The sequence below is a fragment of the Lynx canadensis genome, chromosome A1 (genome assembly GCF_007474595.2).
Source record: "Lynx canadensis isolate LIC74 chromosome A1, mLynCan4.pri.v2, whole genome shotgun sequence".
Taxonomy (NCBI): Eukaryota; Metazoa; Chordata; class Mammalia; order Carnivora; family Felidae; genus Lynx; species Lynx canadensis.
Window position 1 is genome coordinate 5,671,842 of NC_044303.2, and position 19,268 is coordinate 5,691,109.

Below are 19,268 nucleotides of genomic sequence, written 5' to 3' on the forward strand. Positions count from 1 at the left end.
TGGTCTCAGACTGCAGTCAAAGAGCCGCACAAAGAGCACCTGGTGCTGGAGGGGCCTCAGCACCCGGGAGGGAGGGAGCCGCCCCTCGGAAGCTGGGCAAGGGACATCTCCTCTCCCCTGGCCCTCGCCAGTCAAGCAACTCACTCGGAGGAAACCTAAATCAGAAGAATGGAGGAGAGAGGAGGCATTTCCTCTTCAGGTCCCGTGAAGCCGCTGAAGCCTCCTTGTGTGGAAAGCCATCATGAGAAAGTTCGAGTGCCCTGCACCCAGCACCCCCAGGGCCTCCCTCCCCAGGCCCACTCCTGCGTTCCAGCCCAGGGACCCCGCCTGCTCTTGGACCCCGCAAGACGGGGCTCACGCCAGCCGCCACATGGTGTGATGTTTTGGTTTGCGGATTTGGTTTTGCTAGAGATGGAGGCGAGCCAGTGGAAGAAAGCCACCCCCGTGGAAGATTCCTTTTGGTTCTTATCCTTCCCTGGTTCTCCCTGCACTCCCACCCGCCCCTGCTGTCCAGCCCATGTCCCTAGCTGCCTCCCGGGCCACCTGTGCAGAAGAGCCCTGGCCTCCCAGGGTGTCCTTTCTGAGCCCCGGGGTTTACTCAGGTGGTGGCCGGGAGAGCCGGGAAGCCAGCCCAGGCTCAGAAAGTCTGCGTTATGAGAGTGTGGTTTACGCAGAGCAAAAAGTCACCCTGCGCACCATCCCCACCAAGACGGCTATGCGTTGCTCTTACCTGTCCTTGTGGTTCAGAAACTCTCCTTTGTAAGCCAAGTGTCTTAGTAAAATAGTCACCCCTGCGAGGTGACACACGGCCACAACTTCTGATTTCTTTTTCTCCCTTGGAGAACGTGGCCGTGAACTAACACGCCCGTTGGTAAGTCATCCGCACACGTGGATGGGAATGAGCATTGTCAGATGTTTTACCGTGTCGTCTTTTGGTCCGAATGTCCAATCCAGCTGTGGGACTTCGCCATACCCCTGCCCCAGAGGAGTTAGCCAACGGAGACAGAGCCTCGTAGATGCTCCTTCTGTGGGAAGGACCCTTTAGGAAGGAGGGACCTACTCTGGGCTTTCGAAGGCTAAACCTCTCTTGGAACCAGAGGTGCAGGAGAGTGTGGGTCCTGCAGAAGTCCTGCCTGGGTTTGGCTCCCAGCCCTGCCACTCACTAGGTCTGTGAAATCACCCTGCTCCTCCGTTTCCCCATCTGTGAAATGGGAAGAATACTATCACCTAACTCATAGGGCTTTGGGGGAGGAATAAATGAGCTCCTCGTGCATAATACATAGAACAGGCCTGACGCACAGAGCATTTAATAACTGTTGGAAGCTGGGGCTGGTGTTATTATGATTATCGGAACTGATTGTAAGACCCAGTCTTCCTGGGGGCTCTGGAATTTATCTTGTGATCTTTTTCTTTATGTACACAAAAATGAACACACTAATTTCTTATTACCAGTCCGCATCAGTCCGCTTGAAAAGCGGGAATGCCGCGAGCGTCACACGCACATCGCCAGTCTTTGCTCCCGGCGTTGCTGGGTGCTCCCCGGCCAGCCTGCCAGCTTCAGGCAGATTGGGACACTTCTGGAGCAGGGCAAGTGGCCTTGCCTCCCGGCTGGCGCTGGGACAGTGCAGACATTTATGCTTCCCTGGCTGAGCTCCGCCGCGGCGAGGCCGGCCCCCGAGCCTTTCCCATCCCGGCGGCAGTGGCAGCCACAACCAGTCAGGCCCTGCTGGGTCAGGCCTCGTCCCGCCTGGCCCCACACTCTGCCCACGTTTCCCTCCCGGGCCACGGGTCTGTCCGTCCCAGGCTGCCACCTACCCAGGGCCGGTGAGCCCAGTGTGGCGAAACTGAGCTCCCGTGTCCCAAAAGAGCATTTTCTTCTAAACCCAGGGTGGTCCCCCCCGCCCCCCAGTTCTCCTCTCAACCAGTCCCCGTGTGTGTTCCTCCTGCAGATGGGTACGCCTTCTCTCAAGAGGAGCATGGAGCTGTCACTCAGGAAGAAATCGTCCGTGCTTACGACACCACCAAGAAGAAATGCAGGAAGAAATAAGACGTGAGTTGTCCTGATGGGTCCCAGGAAAGAGACGTGGTTTGTCGCGCCCGGTGTGAACCCATCTCTGCCCGAAGAGACTGGTGTCAGCAGCCAGAACACCATAAAACACATTTCCGTGGCCTTAGCCAACCGGTTTGTTAGTCGCACAGTCCCTCGCAAACCTGCAGTAGATCCCGCGGGGGAGGCCGTCTCTTCCCCTTCCCGTGTGTCCGCAGCGCTTGGCCTAACTTCCGTTCCCGTTGCTGCGAAGCATTCGGCTGTGCTCTGTGAGCCGTGAAACTGAAAGCGTTACGTTTCATTTAAACATCAGTGCTAGCGGTCCCGGGAGAAAGGCGAGAGAGTGCCATGCCCGTCTCGTGGAACGGGAGCGGGGGCGCGCTCGCTTCCTGTCGCGTTAACTCGCGGAATTCGGTCCACCAGGCAGCGCGTAAACTGCATGCGGGGCAGGCCGGCATCTGGCTTTGATTCCTCTTTGGTTGGTATGACGTCGGCGTAAACTTCTCGACTGCGGTGAAATCGCAAAAACGTCCATCAGGGTGGTAAGCCTGAGGACGCTTATCGTAATGCGCTCCACGGGCCCGGCAGGGCGGCCGGGTCGGCGTTCCAGGATTCTCCTGCACCCGTCGCAGGTGCCCCCTGTGGCCCGGCGGGCTTCCCCGTCTCCCACCTTCTGCATGGCTGGCCGCGGTGCCCGGTGCATGGCCGCTGGTGGGCAACCAACCGAAATCTGCACTGTTTCTTGCTGTGGCACGGATTCAGGTTACCGATGCGAGAAATCCCCTCTTCCACACCGCCCTTTCCCTCCCGTAACTCAAGAAAAGAAAACATACCCCGCATGTATCCTGAGCGTCTGTCCGCCTCCTTCCGAGGACAGGGAAGCCTGCGGGGTCGGGGGTGGCAGAACGCCTCCGCCGGCCTGCTCTGGTGAGGCTCTCGGCGCTCACTCCCCAACCTCCAGGCCACTGGACCTTTGGCACCCATTTAAGCCAGACCCACGCTTGTTCTCTTGGGAGTTGGGAGCACATTTTGCGTTTTCGCTGCTAGGAAACCACTGAATTTATAGCGTGTCTCCCCGGAGAAGAGAAGCCCCTGTCACTCTGCCACTCTGAAATCGGAGAGAATGAGGGAAACCAGTGGGAGAGTAAGGGGCCCTGAGGCTGGTGGAGGAAGAAAGCCATCAAAGGAGAAAGCAAGAGGCAAGGACACAGAGACGCGGGGACGAGGACGCGGGGGGACATTTTAGCCCAGTCTCAGTGGAAACCGGAATCCAAGCCCGGAAGCCCAGGCGGTCGTGATGATCTGCCTCGTGCATACAGGAGGCTACACAAGACCTTGACAGGCAGTTTTCGTTGAAAAGAATTCTACACCTTTCAAGGAAACGCCCTTTTCTATAGGGATGAGGTTTCCTTCCTTATGGAGTCGGTGTGATATAGGGCACCTCCCGAAAAGTAAAGTGTCCTGGATCTAAGGCAAGGAAGAGAAGCGCTGAGTCACTGACTTTGCAAACTGCACAATGCCACCTTCTAAATTTGGACGGAACTTGTGAGCCCTCAGGCATGAATGTCAGCACCTGGAGCCCTTAATAAATGGCCAGCCTGGAGGCACGTTCCTCTCCTCTCCGCTTTGGTTGCCAAACCAGATTTTTGGATGGCTTCACATAAATACTTCTGGGCAGCTGTTACTGCTTAAAATGGCACAGTGCTTCTGGGGATGGCTGTGCTAAATGGGGAAATAAAACAATAGTGCACTTTGCTTCCTTATCCTTTATTTTTGGAACATCCACATCTTATTGGGCATTGTAATAACTGAGAGTATGATTTGCTTTGACTAAGAAAACTAATCCTTTACTTACGTACGGCATGACCAGGATTCAGAGAGGGCTTACGGGGAAGCGGAATGCCGTGAGGCTTAGAAAATGGCCCTTCCTTCTTCCCCAGGATGGTAAACCATTTTTAAATACTAGAACACCCGGTGACATGAATCACCGGAGGACTGTCATGCAGGAATTGCGCCCCCCAGCCCACAAAATGTGCCTGTAGTTAACACAACAGACCAAGGTAAATGTCTTTATTGGACACCCAGAGAGATGATGTCCTAAATACACAGGAGGAATGAAAATTTGAATGTGCGTTAGGCATCCTGACTGTTTGGTTTCATTTGGAACTAAGCCTGTCTGGAAAGGGGAACTCAAACTCATTCTTTGTCAAATACTTAGTTCTTTCTTTCACTTGAAGCCTTCCAAATTAGATTTGTAAATTATGGGATGTGTGTGTGTGTGTGTGTGTGTGTGTGTGTGTGTGTTTTGTTTGGGCTTTTGGTATTTTATTTTTTACATTAAAATGCAGTTCAGATTTTCTGAGATTTTAGTATATTTTCCAGTTCTTTTGAAAATGGGACTAAGCAGTCTTTGCAAGTATGAGACATGCACACAGAAGAAACCACGAGATGGGATACCTTTCTGTTCTCTTATGCGGTTACGCCGTCTGGTAGCCAAATGACTAAATTGGGCTTCGAGGAGGAACAGCTGTCACTATGTGCAGTGTGTAGTATTTAGCCTCGGCCAGCTCGGGGGCTGTGTCATTTGTCCCGTCTTCAAAATCGAGGTCAGAGTGTCACGCACAGCCCCTCCCCAGGGAGCAGGGAGGGTGGACTGGAGCAAGTTGCATACTCTGGCTGTCAGCTCAGTGGAGATGCCACATGGGACTTGTCACTCTGCCACATGGTAAGTGACATACAGGCCGGCAGGTCATACTTGGTCAGCACTACGGGGCCCGTTCCTGATTGGGCTAAAGTAGCAGCATCCACTGAGGCCCAGCCTCGGTCTGGGGTTATACACAGACTGCCGACTCTTAAATTTGAGTCCACGTTCCATTCCGGCTGACTCCGCAGAAAGAAAAGACTGGCCGTTCTATGCACTGAGTTTTGAGTTCCACTGCACACTCGCACGGGCCAGCAAGGGAGGCTGTGGCAAGTGCACATTAAGCGGGCAGGATAAGAGAACAGAATAAGCCAGCCATTTCTGCTTGGCTGTCTGGATTAGCACTTGGTTGCTGATCAGAATGGGCTTTGTCATCATTTGGGGATGTGGCTGACGTGTCCATCCTGTCTCTGCGCAAACCGTCCAGGGCTTCTCGACCAGCGTTATGTTCTCCCATCTGCCCAAAATGTGATCATCTCGGGGGGGAATCACAGAGCATACAAAACCCGTGCTTTGGAGAAAGGAGGTGCTGTTGCTTTAACATTCGCGGAGTAACATGCTCAAACGTGAACCTGAGTTTTGGCAGAGCATGGCTGGGAACTCTGTTGACGCTTCCTTTTCCCTGACAAGGCTTCAGGTCTTTCTTGCTGTAGGGAGCTGGCAGTGAAAATCAGTGATAACTTGTCAAGAAGCGGTGAATAATGAAAAAAAAAGTGAGTATGAGCAACAAATGTCTGAAAATGCATATAGATGTACATATGACAGGTGCTAAGACTGAATTTTTTTAAAGAAAACTATCGTCTGTAATCTCCATTTGTTACAACAATGACCCTTTATCTCCTTTTTTGAAGAGAATCTTCTATCATATTTCTGTTCCTAGGAGTTTCTGTCTTAGACCACAAGTTCGGTAGAATGTTTGCAAAACTCTGCTGTAGGATGAGGTAGCCTTTCACCTTGACCGTGTGAAGGAAGTGCACACGTTTCAGCTGGCATCTGGATTACTACCGAGGGCCACTGTCCCAAAGTAATTCAAGGAGTGATTTTGCCTCAGCATTTGAAATGTAGACTTCATCTCCTGGGATCCGTAAAAATGGTGAACGGGGGGAAATCTGGTTAAGCAGAACCCAAAATAATAACCTGGCAAAGAAATGAGTTTGTCGGGTCAGGTTCAAGGATGGCGTCCCCCATCACATTCATTAAATACTTTCTTCGTGCAAATGCTTGTATTAGCAAATACAGTAGTGATAGAGATAGTGAAAATAAAGCCCTCCCCGCTAACAAGGGAAGGCATACCTCAGTTGGCTTTGTTGCTGGTTCTCCGTTGGCTCTAGGCAGTTGTTGGTCTAACTGTAGCCTTGGGAGAGATTATTTAGTCTCATCCTAGCCATTTTCCCATCCTTAAGGGTGAGGAGGATGGTTACAAGAGTTTCCATGGGATTGTAGAGGTGAGAGTCCAAGATCTCCCTCACGATGATATGTTAAGAAGTATCTCCAAAAGGAATAGACCTGGAACACTCTACCCGGTGGGTGGTATTCTTCATTTGTTTATTTTTTTTAGCATCCCAACAGAATGCTGTTGTCCAACAGTACACATTTGCTTCGATATTACATGAGCTTGATTGACTGCCAGGCCTCAGCTAGCACTCTGTTTGAAGCTCTCCCTTAGCTTGTTGGGTATGACTGTGGCAAACCAGGATGCAGTCTTTGACAGGAATAAAAGGCCACGGAGGCCAGCACCGTGTTCGGAAGCTACAAAACAAAAGGGGGCAGAAAAGAGGGGCGGCTCACCCTGCTGTCCCGCCCCAAGCAAAATTCATAGCTGTTAACTCTGACAAACAGCTCTGCTCCCCTGACTGAGGAGGGACAAAAGAGTGATTCTTTTACACCTTGGCTGGCTCATTTTCAATGACAATCTCTTGCCCTAGTTGCCTTAGAGACATCCACTCTGCTCTTTCTCTCAGGCTCCAGACCAAGAAAAACACACTCACAAGATTAGCCCATCGGCATTTCTTCTGACCTGGCTAAAGAAAGAAAGGAGACCTGTTCCTTTTAAAAGTCAGGAACTACGTGTCAGGTGGCTTTGATTTATGACAGAAAAAGGAAGAAGAAAGTTGAGGTAACAGCACTATCCAAATAACCCTGCCCAGGAAACTGAGGGGTCAAGAGAGCTGATCAAGAGCCTTTTGTAGGCAAGCTCTTCTGTGTGGCAGAGAAGGGGCCAGAAGGAGGCGGAAAGCCTGAAGGTGAGGATGTGAACCCACCTCCAATGGGATTCGATTCAGTCATCTCCCTAAAGGTCGCCAAGCAACTACAGGAGGCTCATCGAGCACCGATTTCAAAATGGAAAAAGAAAATCGGCCCTGTCATAGGGTTTCTCTCCTTCCCACAAGGTCCCTGCACCGGTAGATACTTTCCGGGTTTTTCATTAATAAAATCAGCGTGTGTGCTGACACGTGCATTCCTCCGCCTTCCTTCTCCCATGTTACCAATGATCGCTGAGTTCAGAAGCACCCCCGCTGCTTCCCCAGGGGCCTCCCTCTGCAGGGGCCTTGCTACCAGCTGCCACCCAGCCAGCTGCAGGGGTGGCGCCCTCCCCCCCAAACCCCCCTACCCTCCCACCCTCCCATCCCCGGGCCTGCCAGGAGCAGCCGCGTCTACAGCCTGCCCGTGCATCATCGTTCCTGCAGGTCCCTGAATTGCTGTTTGAATGTAGCATCCTTGTGGTGTCTTTTTCATGCAAGCAAAGCCACGTGCCCTCCTGTCTGCTGTCACATCTGTGCTCAGATTGCCTAAATATTGTTTGCGACAGGGAGGTTTTAATCTGGTTATACAGAGGGAAGCGGGGCTGTGGGGGCACGTTTAATTGGCTCCCAGCAGAGTAGCGAGCGCGTCTGTGGAGTGTGGGGTTTTTTTTGTTCCCTCCCTCTAGAAGTGTTACCATTTTCACGTCCTATTAATGTCCTCTGGTTGTTAAATTACAGCAGCACATTATAGCCGAGCCGGGTTCCCTCCTGGAGTGAATACAAATGAAGGGCATTTACTTGTATTTTTAGAGGTTTTGGAAAATGTAGTGATTTGTGGCTTTGATCAATCCTGTTGACTGGTATATGTCTGCACAAACCTGTTTCAAATAAATCTTTTGTTAAAGTAAATGATTGGGCCGTGATTTATTTTGGAATTTTCTCTTCCACTAATAAACAGTTACTGCCATAGGGACTTGGGACAATAATACAGAGGTTTTGTCTGCAGGTGCGGGCGATGTAGATGTTCTGCCTCGAGAGCTGATGGTCAAGGAAACCCTGTTCTATGGCAGGAGCACAGAAGAATCTGAATTGTAGATTAACGTGAGCTCTGTGAGTCCAGGTCCCTTTTATGAGAAGAGGGTCCAAGAGGCCACACGGAGTTTGGACTGATCACACAATGGAGAGAATTGTACATAGAGGGACTTCTCCCATCCATTCCTGTACTTTCCTTGGTTTATCTCAGTTTCCCTGCAAACTGAGGTGTGAAACGTTCGAAGTCTGTTGTCAAGCATGAAATTACAACCCTGTCGTTGAAGACGCCGTCCCAAAGCATGCCGCCTCGGCACGTTGACTATTTGAGCTGAAGGCCATCGAGAAACAGCAGGTGCAGGAAGGGCTCTGTGATCTCCCCTTCTACCCAAAGGCAGGTCACAGCATCGCCAATGAGAAAGGTAGCCTCCCTGCACTGGGAAGAGAAGAATGTTCTTATCACTGGGGACTGGGGGTCGACGCCGGAATGGATCTGTACAAACAAACCTCCTAGAATAAGCCCGACCTTCCACTGGCTCCCCCCATATGTTGGTTTCCCCGTCTACTGCCCCTACACTGCAAGCCTCTTTGTCCAGTCACATCCCCACAATTTATCTTTCTTTGTGTAAAAGGTATATAAGCATCTGGGCCTAATGGCTTCTTGGGGTCTTCAGTTTTCTTCTGAAGATTCCCATATACACATAAAAATATTAAATAAATGTGTATGCTTTTCTCCTGTTAGTCTGTCTTGTGTCAGTTAAATTCTTAGGCCAGCCACAGAACCTAAGAGGGTAGAAGGAAGTTTTTTCTCCCTTACATTATTTTAAGGAGAGTAAGGAGACACCTGCCCGTTCCCTGTAGGCTCACCAAGCCACGTTTAGGTAAGCATCCACGACCTTGGGGTTCCCTGGGATGCACAAGTCACACAGCAGAGGCCACACTGAACCTGGGGTAAAGTGGGAGCTAGAGGGCCCAGACATTGACCTTGGAAGCATGGAGACAGGGGCCTTCCTCCCTGGAAACCGGCCTCAGGCTCTGGTTCATCGCCTGCCTGCCTGGCTGTGTTTGGGCATCTCTGCACTTGACTCATGTGCAGTGAGGACAGACTCTGGGGGCGGAGGACAGACTCTGGGGGCGGAGGACAGAAAGGCCACAAAGCCTGCAGAAGCTTAAGTCTGGAACTCCAAAATCTCCTACCTGCCCACTTCAGATTTACTACAGATCCCCACAGTTGCCTCCGATTCCTCCCAGATAGTTTGTTAGAACTGAGTTTGGCCAGTCACGACCTTGGTGGCCACATTCCCAGGCTTGGGCAGGGACAGGAGGCTGGGCCTCATTGCAGGCAGAGCTCTGGCCAGAATGGCCTGCTCTACACAGGCCCAGCCTTATTTTTCGTAAATCACGCAAAACTGAAAATGGTTTAATACGATCAATAGCAAAGTGTTCCATTCCAAACCTTTGCCGTGTGTGCTTGGTTGGTTCTACAAAATCTGCCTTTGCTGCTACGGCGATTTTTTTTTTTTTTTTTTTTTGAAATGCCGTCCCTCACTTGCACTCACCAGAAGAAACTTGCATCATTGAGAGGCCATTAGCAGCTGAAGACAGTTTCCAGACCCTACATTTCTGCCTACAGCACTACTCTTTGGCATAGTTTTCCCTCTGAAAAAGACTCAGGCCACTTTGAAAAATCATTCAGATTCTATTTATTTTCAACATGTTTGTGTAAGAGATGTATAGAATGTGAGGGATTGAAACGTGTATCAAAGCAGCAGGGCACATGACAGAAGCCCACTCCAGCCTCTAATCTTTCCTTTCTGCCTACGTTCTGTTCCACGCATGCGTCTTTCAAGGGAACTTGCCAGCAACTGTTGAAAAGACAAGCCGCTGTCGTAACGGGGACTGTGGATGCGGCCTGGGACTTTATTTTTTCCCAGAAGGAGCACGTGCCAAGGCGAGAAGCACCAAACAAACACGGTCCAGTTCACAATCATTAGGCTTTCACTTATCGAAAGTAGGCCATACACATAAATAAAACGACTCACAGTTCTTGCAGGTGGGCCCCAAACTCCGCCTTCAACTATTGGCCTCTTCCGGCACCGCACTGTCCTTGACTTTAGATTGCAGAGCGATGGAAGCCGAAAGCAAGGCGCACAGGGGCCCTCAGCGCCACGACTTTGGCTGAGCCCTGAATGGGCAGGGTCTGTCCCAGCGGTTTCTATGTGATTGCTATTAGCCTTGTTGACATTGAATGCTACCTGTACTCTCTCCGCAGCTCTAAAGAAAATGTGTTTTGATTTGAAATAGTCTAACTGCCAGGAACCTTACGGATTTTTCTCCCGACTTTCAAAATAGCGGTTGTGCGCATCTTAAGTCTCATTTGACTTAAAACTCTTGTGCTGACCTAACACACCTTGCCCGTGGCTGGGGGCCCCCGTGGTTGTCACCGTTGCTTTCCAAATAGCCTTGAGTTGGGGGGGGGGGTGTGAGTAGCTGCTGTGAGCCGAAGTAGAACAGCCCTTTAGTCACGAGCAAAGCTGTTAATGTCATTTCTCCCCCCTTCCCGGTGTCCTTAAGCTGCCTGCAAATTACTTCCAAAGATGGCTGCAGGAGTAGCCCTTGGATTCGGTTCACTATTGCATTTAAAACTGCATGGAGGGGAGAATAGTGGGGTTCGGGGAGACCCTTACGCAGCGGTAAAAGAAACCACCTCTAAGTGAATTTCTTTAATACTTGCGCTGGAGAATGTTTTAATGGAATCTCACTGTCCGGTCTACGTGGTGAAGAGCCCCCGTGGGCTGGCTGCTGACGGCAGGTCCCCAGGAGCTGGGAGCCGAGGGTGCCCCACACACCCCGTGCACGAGGGAGACCCACTCGCACGTGCAGGAGGCCCCTGGGCCTGTGTGCGCGAAGCTCACGCGTGCGCGATCACGCGCGCCCCTCAGCTCTGCGGGAGAAGATGGAGCGGACACGGACAGACATGAACGCTAAAGAAGAAAATCCCTTCTCAAACTTGAGAACGTAGCAAAGCAGGGGAGACGATGCCACGGGAAGGGTATGAGGGCTTGACGCAGTTCTCACGCGAGGAGACGAGAGAAAAGCGGGCAACCGTGTGTGCTAAAGGGAGATGCTGGCAGGGCTCTACCAGCCCACCTGACCCGACAGCCGGACGTTTGAGAACCTGGGGACTTTCCTGCTAAAAGGCCGAGGTCCCCGCTCCCAAAGAAGGGCCTCCAGCGGCCGGCGGAGGTGGGAGAGCACTGGGCGGCCCAGTTCAGGTGTACTCCTGCCCTGGCTGACACCAAGCAAGGCCGGCTAATGATCTTGAACTCTGCCCATCCCAGGCAGCTGCAGCTGGGAGGGCTCTCAGACGCCCTTTCTCACGGCCCTTCGGAATCCGAGCCGTTTCCCAACACAGGTGGAGGGTGTGTCGAGACGCAGTGGTGAAGCACACCGAGTCCCGGCCCCACGGAGCTGACATCCCAGTGGGAGAGTCGGACCCTAAACAAAAGAACGTATAATCCGACACTGGATTCTGCAGCATAGATGGTGTCTTAGCTTGGGCTGCTACAGCAAAACTACCATCAACTGGGGGGGGCTTAGAAGCGACGGATATTTATTTCTCATAGTTTTGGAGGCTGGAAGATGGAGATCTAGGAATGACTTCAGCAAGCCTAACGTGTGGGGAGAGATGCGTGCCTTTCAGAAGTCACGTGCTCTGTGGACGATGTCCAAGTGGGGCTCCTCACTCTACAGCAAACCAAAGGCCACTGACACGCATCGAACACCACCGCCTACAGTGCCCTCCAAAGTGACTTACCGCCGTGACGTTCTAACACAGTTCTGACTCATTTTCTAGTAATCGTAGAGATGGATGTGGGCTTCAATACGACTGGTCAAGCACAGTGTTTATATAACCACGTTGTGAAAAAGAGAAGTCAGTGAATCAAATGAGTTTCTGACACTTCTCAGTAAAAGACTGCTGAACAAATACTGATCCTTAGATAGTCAACAAAGGAACTTTGTGTCCCAGTACATCTTCCGTTAGACATGCGATTTCTTAAAATTAATACAGAGGTATTGTACTGGCTTAAAAAAAAAAAAGAAAATGAAAACTAATAAAAAATAAACGAAGAGTGATCACCCCAGATTACTCTCCGCCTTCCAATTTATTGTCAGGAGAAGTGGTTTTAAGATGACTCCAGTGATTTCAAACTTTTACCATCCTCACGTAGTTATGTTGGACCCAATATTTCGAGTCAACCTGTGACAAAAGTCTAGACAGAAGCTGCAAATATCATTCTCACAGAGGTCACCATGGGTCCAAGAACAAAGCCAACAGGACCAACATTCTATTCGGTCTCCGGTATTGTTAACTGAATGGCCATTTGAAATTTTTTGTAAGCAAAGAAGAATCTGTGTGCCACTCCAAATAAAGTCAAGTTATATTGGATGCTCCTTTTCAAGAAGTAGGGCATTGCCTTGGCCTAAGGAGGATTCAGCTCATTCAATTCCTTTTGAAATACTTAACATCTTTATGGCCAAATATTTTTTCTACCTCCGCAAGTGTTAACAGCATGTGCATTGTATGCAGGCATTGTGCTGGGTGCTGAGGAGTCATTTAGAGCTGTAGAAGTCTTGGTTTCTATCTTTGAGAAACTCGCTAAGGGGACATGTACACAATTCAACATGGCCCTGGGCAGCATGACACAAGGGTACCAGCAAGTGCTGTGGGAACCGGGAACAAAGAGGAATTACACCCAGCATGTGTGCAAGGAGCAGAGAGCAGCACTGTCCTCTCCCTAATCTCTACTGCTCTCAGTTCTTATAGCCCAGTCTCTCAGGGTTATTGGATGACATGAAAAACAGAGGAACAACAAAGGATCCCAGTAGAATGTGGCTAGATGAGGTGTTTTTTTTTTTTAATTTTTTTTAATTTTTATTCATTTTTTTTGAGAGAGACAGAGCATGAGTGGGGGGGGGGGGGGGGGGGGGGGGGCAGAGAGAGAGGGAGACACAGAATCCGAAGCAGGCTCCACGCTGCGAGCTGTCAGCCCAGAGTCCGACACGGGGCTCAAACCCACAAACTGTGAAATCATGACCTAAGCTGAAGTCAGACACTTAACCAACTGAGCCACCCAGGCGCCCCTAGATGAGGTTTTAAAGATAGTTTAAAATTTAACCAAAAAACCCTACTTACATAAAACCAGAGCTTCTGGAAAGCAGCCTACAGAACCAACACCACCTCGGGAGAAAGCTGAGGTGGCCGGCCCTGTCGCATTATGTCACTTAATCTACACAACTGCCCTGTGAGTGGATGACACGATGAGTCTCATTTTAGCCAACTGAGGTTCCACGAGGTTTCCTGACTTGTTACCTACTTGTCAGGGATGGAAGAGGGATTCGAAAACAACTCCCACCTCCTCCCAAGTCCATCCTTTACGTCAAAGGACCGCACAAAAGACGACTGCAAAGTCCCCAGAAATGCAGCTGTCCAGGGAACGCTGTTAAACCCAACTCCCATGGAACGTTTAGTTTCTATTTTTGCCTTGAAATGAGACATATGAAGTACTCTGAGTTCAGTCACCGACTTGATACACAGCTGTCCTAAGTAGATGAATACATTTGCAACATCCATGTCAGAAAGATGAGGAAAATCCTAAGAGTCATCCGGCTACAAGGCATAGTGTCAGCTTGAAAGATGCCGGTTTCTGACTTCTGCCCCCTCCCTTCCCATGCTGCTGTGCGATGCTCTGGGGGGCGGCCGCACCCCTTACCCTTTGCCCGCTGGCCATACTAGGCTCTGCCAACGGGGGGCGCTAGAGGGAGCCTGAAAGGTTGGGGGAGCAGAAGGGCAAAGACCTGCCCGTCCACTGCCTTGTCTGTGACCACAGATACAGCACCAGTTTCCAGCTTAAAAAAAAAAAAAAAAATTGGCATTTCCTGGGGCACCTGGGTGGCTCAGTCAGTTAAGCACCCAGCTTCAGGTCAGGTCATGATCTTATGGTTCATGGGTTCGAGTCCCATGTCGGGCTCTGTGCTGACACCTTGGAGCCTGGAGCCTGCTTCGGATTCTGTGTCTCCCTCTCTCGGTCCTTCTCTTGCTCATGTTGTGTCTCTCTCTGTCTCTCATAAATAAATATTTTAAAAAAATCTTTTTTAACTGGCATTCCCAGAATGGGCTGCATTGTGTCCCCGGGGGTACCGGTCAGCAAGTGCTGCCTCTCTGAGCGGACAGGGCCCTTCCTTCAAGCCCTGGATTCTAATACCCCCAACTTCTTCCCTTTGCTCCTTTGGCCTTAGGGATAGTAACTGCCTCAGGCAATCATCAGCTCCGCATTGCCTCAGTTTCCCCTTTTGCTCTTTCAGTTCCCTAGCACCTGTTTAACCAATTCCTTTCACAAATTCTCTGTTAAAAATAACTGGTATGACACTGGTCATATCTACTAAGGCAAACATCCATATATCTCCTATGACACAGCACTTCCTGTTCTGAAACTCCACACAAGAGGGCTGAGGGCTCATGTTCACAAAAACACCTTTAAAATGTTCCTAACCGCCGCAAATGGAGAGTAACCCAAATGTCTGTCAACAGTAGAGTGGATAAATACAGTGTACGGATGGTATTTCTATATGATGAAATACTACCCAGCGATGAAAAGGAACTGGGACATCAGTCATAACAGTGAGGGAGGGAAGCGTGTGATTCCATTGTTACGAAGTTCAAAACCAGGCAAAGCTAACGTATGGTGATAGAGATCAGAGGAGCCCTTCCCCTTGAGGGGAACTCTCGGCAGGATTCTGTCTCTCTCGACCTTGATGAGAGTTTATTGAGTTGTACATTTAAGATTTGTGTCCTTTGCTGCGTGTCGGTTATAATTCAGTGGAAAATTAAAATGATTCAATCTGTGTTCCTGACTGGACCCCAGTTGGTACAGAGATGCCAGCTGGCAGACTAGAAAGGTTCTGTAGGTGTAGCTAAACACAGCAGACATATAGGGAGGAGAGAAAGCCTGTGAATTTACAAAGCAACAGCACAGAGAACTAAGACAGGCCGCTTAGGGCATTACAGAGAACGGTACTGATTCAAGGCTCAGAGAAAGCCAGTTCTGTGCACGTCTCTTGGGCAACCTAAAAACATTAGAAATATAGACTAACCCAGGTAAAACTGGTTATTGAAACAAAAATAAGGAAAATCTAACATAGTTCTGTTATAACGTTCCACCTATCTCTCTATCTGTAGTTGACATATTTTGTCAATATACATTATGTATTTCTTTGTATCAGGCAGGTTGAAAATATCTGAAAAGAAGTTAAATTATATGTGTATTATAAACACCTCGTAGATGCCACTATGTTATATTCTTTATCTCCGCACCGACCCTAGGAGGTGGGTGTGGTGGATCCCCTGTTCCAGAAGGCACGCTTGAGCTCAGAGACGTGCACGCTCACCATTGGTGTTAGAGGTGGATTCTAACGTAGGTCCGTCCGACTCCAGAGGAAGTTGGACAGAACCAGTTCTGGCTGAGACAAGGAAAGCTGAGCACTGCAAACCAGCTCCAGTTTAAAAAAAATCAGTCAAGAATTGAGAACAGAGTCTTGGATGAGATAGCCTCACATAATAAGTTATTTCTGTTTCAGATTTTCCTGTGATCATTCTGTACACATATGTATACACACATGTGGTAATTTTATATACATGTTACAGATGGCAATCAGTCTTCTACAGCTGTTATGTCTCCTCAGTAAATAATGTCTTGTGTAACCTATGATTTTTCTAAATGAAGAGACCTACATTTCAAGATGGTTGAAACCAAGATGCAAGTTTGATGTCTGAAATCAATCTTAAGGCCGCCACCATAAACTGTTTACCCCTTTTATCATCCCTCGTTTAAAAGCTTTCTTATTTTTTTTAATTTATTTATTTTGAGAGAGAGAGAAAGTGCGGGAGGGACAGAGAGAGGGGGAGAGAGTCCTAAGCAGGCTCCGTGCTGTCAGTGTGGAGACCGACTTGGGGTTCCATCCACAAACCGTAAGATCATGGCCTGAGCCAAAATCAAGGGTCGGTTGCTTAACTGACTGAGCCACCCACGTGCCCTTAAACTTCCTATTCTTGACTTGAGTCCAGTTCCTTCGATTGGGGGTGTAAATGTCGGAGGCATTCTGAAGCTTTAACTGTGAAAGGCACAATGACCCCACACAGCCACCTCCCTCCATAAAACTGTAATTTTATCTCAAAGTTATTCTGTCCTGGTTGCTGTGGGGTTATAGTGAATAGTCAAAAATACTGAACATCTTGGACAGGAGTAACCGTGTCCCTAGGGGTTTATTCTTCCATTTTCACTGATAAAAGATTCTATCCAAGAAGAACAGAGGGCAAAGAAAATCAAGGGCAAATCATGCACTACGTAAGAACCGTTTACCTAGCCCATCTTCAATTTTCAGGAAAAGAGGTAATAATTTCTAACCCTTTGTCATCTCTCACTGACTCAACCTCTTCAAGGCACTTGAAGCACAGTAACATGCAGGTTTTCAATTAAGAAAAACATTGCAGAAGGCAAAGAAATTTTCTGTGTATCTTGGAATGAATGGGCTGAATGAAAATAGCTGATCTCCAGCTCTTAAAAACAACAACAACAACAACAACAACAACAAACAGAGAGAAAGGGTGAGGGGTAGCAGGGTGGAAATGTCCTCACGGCTCTACCAAATAAGAAGGAAAAGAAAAGGAGGATTAAGGTTGAGTGATGAGAAATGGTGTTCTCATTTGTATGTATGATTTATTCCTCCTGGCAATATTTAGGCTGCTCCTTTTAAAAAGGAAAGGGGCTCTCACTCTTAAAAACTGAGAACAAACAGGGTTGATGGGGGGTGGGAGGGAGGGGAGGGTGGGTGATGGGTATTGAGGAGGGCACCTTTTGGGATGAGCACTGGGTGTTGTATGGAAACCAATTTGACAATAAATTTCATATATTGAAAAATAAAAAAAATTAAAATTAAAATTAAAAAAAGCTCTAAAAGTTGGGTCTAAAAGTTCAGACCCACTCCCCGGGCTCCCAGGCCCTTCCCTGGGCAGGCCCCGGGGAGCCCACACACTTCCCTGGGTTGTCAAAGCCACAGCCACCACCACCCCCTGCCTTGAGCTTCCTCCACTCGAGATCATACGGCTTGCTCACGCGCTTTCTTTGTGTCCTACTCAAGAGGCAAGGGAAATCAGCAGAACGGGGAAGTGATCGCATGTTTTAAAATCCTAGAAAGTCCCCTCAGCTGTTACATTATTTACTTAGCGGCAACTCAGCAAGATCTAGTAGGGCGGCCGGTTCCTGGGCTGCTTGTTTTCCATCCTGATGACTGACAGGGTTCGTCCGATGTCTGGGCCTGCCCGTCGTAACCCCTCTCCCCAAACTGCGCCAAGCTTCGCCAAGCACAGACCTCGAGTCGAGGCCTGCGGTGGACAGTGTAGGCGAATACACATTGTACATCCTAACGCTGCAATTGGGACTGGAGGAGGCCCGGGCTAAGTTAGTGGGAAGTCTTGATTCTGAAGTCCCTTAAACAGAAACAAGCGCATTCCTTTTAAGCACTTAAAAGGCTTAATTAAGCAACTAAAAGCTAGCATTCTGTGTATTCATTTAAATGACTTGAGTGACTCACGGCGAAGACGTGTGGCAGACATAATGTGAATTTGCGGGAAACAGAGCCTTTACCACAATCCAGGAGTATGTGCGAGTGCTGTCACGAGGCAGGGGCCAAACCCTTCCCTGTCCCAACTGTTAGCACCACTTTACTTTTTCTCCCCGGGTCCAGTCCATTTGGGGACATCCGCCCTGACTTTTCCTCCCCAGCTTTGTTCCAATTTTCAAGGTTTCCAACCAGGAAATACTTCTGATGGAAACTTAAATTCTAATTTGTATCAAAATAAGGAGAAAAGATCATAGAATTCGCGAAGTTGAAAGCCTGAGAAAAAAAGAGCTCAAGGTAAATTCACCCTATGAAATATTAGTCAAGCATCTAGGATCGTGATCAGAAGTAGAGCGCTAGCCTGAAGCGGGGAGCATGGCCGAGGAAATACGCCAAACCCCCTTGCATTTGTCTCAACGGTCTTCTAGCCGCTCTGGACGTTGACATTGTTGTTAAATTGTAACTTTTCCAGCCATAGCAGGAATGCTAGGAGATGAGTAGTTTCCTGGCCCTTCAATGGACAGAAAGAGCTGGTTCATTTCTCCCTCCTTACAATCAGAGGGTCTGACCTTCCCACACAGAGGGATACAGGGATACAGTCCCCAGAGCCATCATGACTCAATGCTGAAGGTTTACATACAGAAGAAAATGTACAGGAGCAAACTATTTTCCTATCTGTAACTGCTTTTTTCTTTTTTTTTTTTTTCCCCAGCACAACTTTAAAATAGTTCTACTGGGTGCAAATTATACCTTACAGATTCCGATTTCATGCCAGTAAGGAAGGTATCCTTAAACCAGGTATCTGAACCTTTTACTTTGACAGCTAAACGTCTCTAGTTTTTATCAAAATTGAAAAGATCTGAGGGTGCGTCCAATGATATTATTTATATTTGGGGGAAGACCACACAGCACTAAGTGAAGAACTCATTTCATTTATTAAAGCGCATTTTTGCTTTAATCATATTTAGTACTATGTAGAAAGGAAGGAAAAGTTACACAATTTTTAGAGCTGCTGGCACTGTATGTTTTAAAAAAAAAAGCTGTTGAAAATGTCATAAAGGGACTCCTTACAAATAATCAGGTAAGGATGGACTAGATTAGGGGTTGGTGAGCTAAGACCAATGGCCAAACCTAGCCCACTGCCTCATTTTTACGGCCCGAAAGTTTAGAATGGTTTTTACACTTAGAAGTTATTGAGAAAAAAAAAAAAAATCAAGTATTTTGTGACACGTGAAAATTGTATGAAATTCAAATGTCGGTGTCCATCAGTGAGGTTTTATTGGAACATGGCCATACCCCTCTGCTGTTTTGTGATAGTGGCAGAGGTGAATAGTTGGTACAGACCATCCGGTGTGCAAAGCCTAAAGTATTTACTCTCTGGCTCTTTCCCGGAAAAAAAAAAAAAAAAAAAAAAAGTTTGCCAATCCCTAGGCTGAGTGATCTCTGAGGTCCTTTTCACCTCCAACTTCTAGGAAGTTTACTTCTTAGATAACCCAGAATCCTCCATCAAAGACAGTGTGTGGAACATACATGAACCTGATAATATCGTAATCCCAAAGACTCTCTTTTG

General features: G+C 48.6%; 1 protein-coding gene across 1 annotated transcript in view; it reads left to right on the top strand.

Annotated features, from left to right (window-relative positions):
- LOC115508933 (phospholipid-transporting ATPase IB) overlaps positions 1-6,053 on the top strand; it is a 599,908-nt gene extending 593,855 nt beyond the window's left edge. Inside the window, exon 37 of the mRNA XM_030308008.1 lies at positions 1,950-6,053. Coding sequence (XP_030163868.1) covers positions 1,950-2,047 — 98 coding nt within the window. The 3' untranslated portion in view covers positions 2,048-6,053. The remainder of the gene's footprint in view (positions 1-1,949) is intronic.
- The last annotated feature ends 13,215 nt before the right edge of the window (positions 6,054-19,268 follow it).